Below are 6133 nucleotides of genomic sequence, written 5' to 3' on the forward strand. Positions count from 1 at the left end.
GCAAACTGTAAGGCCAATTATACCTCAATGCTCATGTCATAAACTAGAATCAGTTTTCATTTTAATTAAATAAAATTTAGTTTCTATTGCTGGAAAATTCAACAGTTATTATTACAAAAGTCTTCCTCTTCCAAGAAATTATTTCAAGTGGTAAAACACAAATTAATACCTTGAAAACTTCAGTTTATTTCTACTGTAAATCAGTCATATTTAACAAAAAGGAGTAACAACTATTAACTTATCGTGTAGAGTTCAATGACAAAGTTTTTCCTGTCCTGTGAAAAATGACACCATTTCAAAATGTTTCCTGTTGCACATTAGGAAGAACTTAAGCTCTCTCACGGTTTTTCATGAAAAACATGAGATGAAGAGACCATTAAACAACTGAGTTCAGAACAACCCTTCTGTCTAAATGTCTGAACCACTTACCTACTTGGGTTACTTATTATCATCAGGCAGGGTCCTGTAAATTTTCCCTGATTTTCTGAAAAAACCTTTTAAAAAGTTCCCTTTCTTTGATGTTCCAACAAATACTTCTTTTAAGGAATCAAACTGCCACCTAGAAGTGTTTTTGTCAGCTTCTGTGATGAGGTAACTAGTAACAGGACAAACAACATTTCTGTGTGATTCTCTAAGCCTCAGCATCCTTAGCAGGCATATGTTAGGAGAAATGAACTATTTTAGTGAACACACAGGTAAACATTTCATAAAATACCTCTACAGATACCTCAGCAATTTTTTTCACTTGTACTTCTTATAGAGTTTTAAGGGAAAAGTAGTCTTGTAAATCATCTTTCAGACTACACACACAACCATCTATAACTGAGGCTCGTGCTACAGAGAAAACGTTTACTTGATAAATACAGCTCTGCATGACTACAAAGGTAATAAACAACTGAGAGAAAAACAGGATGGCTCTGTATCAGGGGAAGGGATTTTTATCCCAGCAAAAATTGAACCTATTTAGTTACTACAAGCAATTGGAAGCGAACAAACATACATCACATAGCAGATGTTCAGCAGATCTTGTGCAGCTCCTCAGGAACCACTAAATCAGCTTTTCCAGGTCTGTCTGTCTGTCTGTCAGGCTCAACACAATCAGCCTGCATGCAGCATATGAAACATTCGTGCAACCCGTGCAACAGGCTCCAGCCCATGGCTGCAGGTGCCCAAAGATGCACTGAGGAAAGCTCTGTGAAACTCAGGGTCACCTGGGGCACCGAGCAACAGAACCAACAGGAAGCAACGAAATCAAACACTGGTTTTGCCCCATCTCCATGTAGTAACAGAAATTCAAACATTATGGAAAATCCTAATTTCTATACTTTCTAAATGCTTGTGTCAAGCATCCAGAATCACTGTGAAACTCTGATAAGTGAATAACTCACTACTTGAGAGCAGTTTCAGCTTTTGGATTTTACTGTGGTATGTAAAATAATAAAGATTAAATTACTCTGTTTGAATAGGAATCAGGAATACAACTAAAAAATCCCATGAGCTTTATACTAATTAGAGAGACTCCTAAGTGAACATGTTACATCTCAGAGCTATTCTCACTTAATGTTTTCTCTATTATGAGAAAGTTTATAGGCTAACCTCAGGAATTATGTTTATTTTTAGGAACTACTATATAAGTACTGTTTCTCTATCAATACCTATTAAGAAGAAACAACTTCTTAATGGTTTGCTGATTTAGTTGACACATTCACTCAGTGTGGATAAGAACCAACCACTTTAATTTAAAACCTACACTCATTTACTAAACTTCATTAAATAATTTCAAAATATCACATAGAATACTACTGCAGAACCCACAGTAGAAAAAAAAGCAGCCTACAATTTCAAAAAACCAAATCTGCCATGGCATTTATGATGACATGATATTCCCTTTATTTTCTTATAAACAACAGAGAGGGGAAGGGAAAGGAAGGGGAAGAAAAGGAAATAAAGAAGAATAAAAAGGAGAAAAAAATTGAAACATTCCCACTGTAAGTCATACTGGGAATATTCAAACAATAGAAAAGATAAGTACTAGTCACACAGCAAAAAACCTAAAATTGTTGAAGAAAACAAAAAAAATGCATTTCAGTGCAAACTCAAAAGCATTTCAGCTGCATCATTTAAAAGATGGTACGTGCTTGTCATGAATGGCATGGGGCTATGATATGACATGAGGCACAGTACAGAACTGCATGTAAAATCCATGCACCATACTTACAAGTGTAAGTGATTCAGTAAGTGCAGAAATTAGAAAAATAGCCAAGGTTCAGCTTTGATTAATCTCCAGTTTTTCACCAGGGAAAAAAATCAAAATCAAACCCTGTACATGACATGATGGCTAAACTTTATTCTAGTAATTCCCTAGTAACTGCAAAAAATTTGCTGCAATGCTTCCCTAGTTAAGAAATATTGCTCTTGCACTTCTAACAAGTATGCAACTTCTTCAAAAACATGTTGGCTTGCAATTTTGGAGCATATTGTCACTTTTTTACTGGCTCATCTTCAAAAAAGAAGGGAACCATTGCAGAAGATGAAATAAAATTTTAACAATGGTGCAGTTATAAGCAACTCAGTACTGGCTTGCCTGTTACAATTGCCCATTAAAACACAAACCTTGATACCGTCAGCAAGGCAAATGAATTAGCAAAGAAATCAGCTTATTAAAATCAAGTCCAAATAAAATCTATCAACACACATCTCAGAGTATCAAGGATGCATCTATTTCCTTTCAACACTTCTAACAGAAGACAGTAACTTAGGATCATATTACAATACAAAGGGCTTTCTTAGACTTATCTACCCTGTACAAAATAACCATATAGCTTTTAGGATAATGAACATGATTTTTCATCTACCAACAAAATTAATATGGGATTCTACTTTAGCTTCTACAGACAAAGCACTGAAGTCCATACAACAGCAATTCTAGCACAGTTTGCTTATTTAGACAAAATGGAAACTAGCTTCAGAGAACTCCAGTAAACCATGAGAAGACAGAGTAGAAGAAGAAAATAGAAAAAAATAAAATAAAAGATTGCAGAATAACGCAGAATTTTGTTTCTGTTTAATATGCAGGTGAGAACACTGAAATGTGGAGTCAAGAGGCTTTCCCAGTGTAAAAAGCTGTAAAAACTTAAGCAAGGATGAAGTGATTTTGCTCTTTGCTTTTCTATACTCGAGCTATAATTCAAATTGCTCAAATTGTACAGCAAAATTACAGATGACTTATTGATTTTTTATTTCTATTTAACAAACTTTCAACTTGAATTTTGTCAGGATAACATATCTGCCAGTCAGCATAAGTATTACAAAAAAAATTCCAAGAAAAGACCTTTCAGAGATCAAGCATGTCCCGGTATTACAATTTCTGAACGACATTAAAGGCATTTAAGAAGGAGATTCTCAAATCTGCCTTTAGAAGCAAAGGCAGATGTAGGTAGAAAAGACTCCAAAACTAAAATTGTCAAGCTGAAAGAACCTAACATAGGAAGTACTACTGGCTACTAAGCACTAGTAACTTGTAAGTACCACCTGCTGTTGGATGAGTGGGAAATGGGTAGAGCATTTCTTGTTGCACAGATGTGATGAATTGTTTGGTTTTAACTCAATGAAATGGTTTTAACTCTCAATGAAATGACATATGTTGCTACTTTGGAGTGACTAGAAAAATCATTGTAAAGTTTTCATTAACACATGCTTTACAAGCCATAGGAAGTAAATGAAAATGCTGTTGGCTCTTTCACTTAACCAGCTGCACACACCTTACCCTTGAGCACAAACTTGCTTTTTGCTAAGAAACAGACTTACAAAAACTTCCTCATTATTTAGGCTCTCATCTAAAAAAAAAAATAAAATCAGTTGCTACAGAGATTGCTCACTTAAAAAAAAAAAAAAGTTAACAAAGCCAATCCTTGTCTATCTTAATCTAGAGGCGCTCTGAAATAACACAGAAACACGTACTGCTAAAACCTGATCTACTTTGCCAGGACTGGAATGTTTAAATATACTATGTTCATTCTCCCAACATTTGAGTGAAGGGAGATCCTCCCTTAAGCTCTGCCTGACCAAGGCCAAAATAAACAGCGACTTTTGATCAGTATCTAGATAGGTGGGTTTTTGTGCCCAAATCCCATGAACTGGCTCCGGGGGAGATTTTGGGAGTCCAGAAGGCAGGATGACCTTGTTTCTTTCACAGAAGTGTCATATGCAAACACAGAGGAGAGGCAAGAACTTGTGCCTACAAGAGGAAGAGCTCCCATTTCATGTGTGCGTTCTGCTGGAGGTGAGCTGCAGGCTCACCAAAAGAAAGGATGGATGAATTTCCTGTGACCTGCGCTAGCACTTCAGGGAGGTTTCAAAGCATTCCAATACCACCCATAAAAACCTTGCATAAGGGCATTAAAACTGACGATAAAGTAGATTTTTCAAAGACTACGAGTAATTACAACAGCTTTACCCCAAGCCCTTCAGCTAGTGCTCCTGCCTGAACTATTGCGCTACGACTGAAAGACAGGAGGCACAAATAATCCACAAAGACCTGTGCCTTCCCAGATCACCATTCAATCTCTTCTGGCATTCATCATGCACTGTTCTCACGCTCGCAGATCCTCAGTTTTTACATCCCGCTGTACGGCCGGGAAGGGGGCTCCGCTGCCACCGGCCCCGGAAAGCGGCACAGCCCCGGCAGACCCGCCCGGCTGCCCTCGGCGGGTCTGCGGGCAGCCCACGGCAGCGCCGACCCCGCTCTGCCGGGAGGAGCAGGAAGCGAGCGCGGAGCTGCTGCCGGCCGCCCTGCCCCGACCCCGGCCGGCCCGCCCGCGGGGGACACCGCGATCCCCGGCCGGCGGGGGCAGCGGGGCGGCCCGGCCGGGGCGGCCCCCTCCCCCGCGTTACCTTCCCGGTACTTCTTGCGCAGCCGCCGGTGGACGCTCTTCACCACCCCCGACAGCTTCTCCTGCTCCAGCTTCCGCTCCTGCTCCGGGGGCGGCGGCGGGGCGGCGGCGGCGGCCCCGCCGGGCCGGGGCTGCGGAGCGGCCTCCATGGTGTTCCCGCTGCTCGCCGCGCACCGCCCGGCCCAGGGGGAGGCGCGCGCCGGGCCGGGGCTGCGCGGGGCGGGCATGCGCGCTCCGCCCCCGCCGCGCGGGCCGCCGGGACATGGAGTCCGCGCGCGCGCCCGCCGCCCCGTGGCCGCGCCCCGCGCTCCCGTGTGCGCTCGGCGCCGCGCTGCGCCGGCAGCGGCCCGGGCTGCGGGACGGGTTATCGCCCGCTGAGCTTCCCGTCCGCGCCTCTGCGGCGGGGCGCTCCGCCGTGCCGAGCAAAACAGTGAGGCGGGAAACACAGCGAGTGTCCGGGGCAGTGCGGCTTCCCCTGTAGCTGTGTGCATCGCCCCGGCTGGCGGCCTCCCCGAGAGACCCCCGAGAGCGCCGGCCTGGAGCCCGTCTGGCGCGGGGTGGCAAAACACATCCCCCACCTACCAACAGCCTTGCGGAAAAAACCTGAATTCGGAACATACTCGAGCAAACTTGGGCGGCTTCGTGGCCGTGGTGTGGGCGCGGGCGCTTGAAGAACACAAGTTTTGTTCATCTATTTTACGTGTTCATGGAGCTGCTGGGCCTTTTCTCTTTGCAGCCCTGTTTCTGGCATCCTTTGGGTGGAAAGGCGCTGCCGGAGCAGGAGCAGCCCCTGCAGCCGGCAGAACTGCCCCTCACAGCGGGCACCTCTGGATGCTGCTCTCTGTGCCCGCCTGCTGCCCCTCCCCAAACCCAAAGCACTTCAGTTCTCTCTGTTTGTAGCTGTTGGAAATAGGTAGACAAAACCAGTTCTTACGAGATCATGGCAGGGAAATATGGCATGAAGCTGCTTGTTTGACATGGCCAGAAGCCGCTGATTGTTTTCTTTGAAGATGTTAAAAAACGTGAAGGGCGAAGTTGTGGCTACAATAAATCTGTGACAAATCTGACAGTAGGTAGGGGTGAGATTTCATCCTGACGAGGAGTCTGTGACACAGGACGGTGCAGTGGGATGGATAACAGGTTCCTATCAGCACCATGATGGTCCTGCAAGAAAAAAAATTACAGCCAATCGCAGAACACAGTGGTTTTCTGCGTTTCTGATAAAATTCTTTGGAAAGTGC

General features: G+C 43.9%; 1 protein-coding gene across 1 annotated transcript in view; it reads right to left on the minus strand.

Annotated features, from left to right (window-relative positions):
- The window catches only part of BMT2 (base methyltransferase of 25S rRNA 2 homolog), a 30750-nt gene extending 25709 nt beyond the window's left edge, over positions 1-5041 (minus strand). The window contains exon 1 of the mRNA XM_063155276.1: positions 4894-5041. Within this exon, the coding sequence (XP_063011346.1) occupies positions 4894-5041 (148 nt within the window). The remainder of the gene's footprint in view (positions 1-4893) is intronic.
- Positions 5042-6133: the final 1092 nt, after the last annotated feature.

Source organism: Melospiza melodia, chromosome 4 (genome assembly GCF_035770615.1).
Source record: "Melospiza melodia melodia isolate bMelMel2 chromosome 4, bMelMel2.pri, whole genome shotgun sequence".
Taxonomy (NCBI): domain Eukaryota; kingdom Metazoa; phylum Chordata; class Aves; order Passeriformes; family Passerellidae; genus Melospiza; species Melospiza melodia.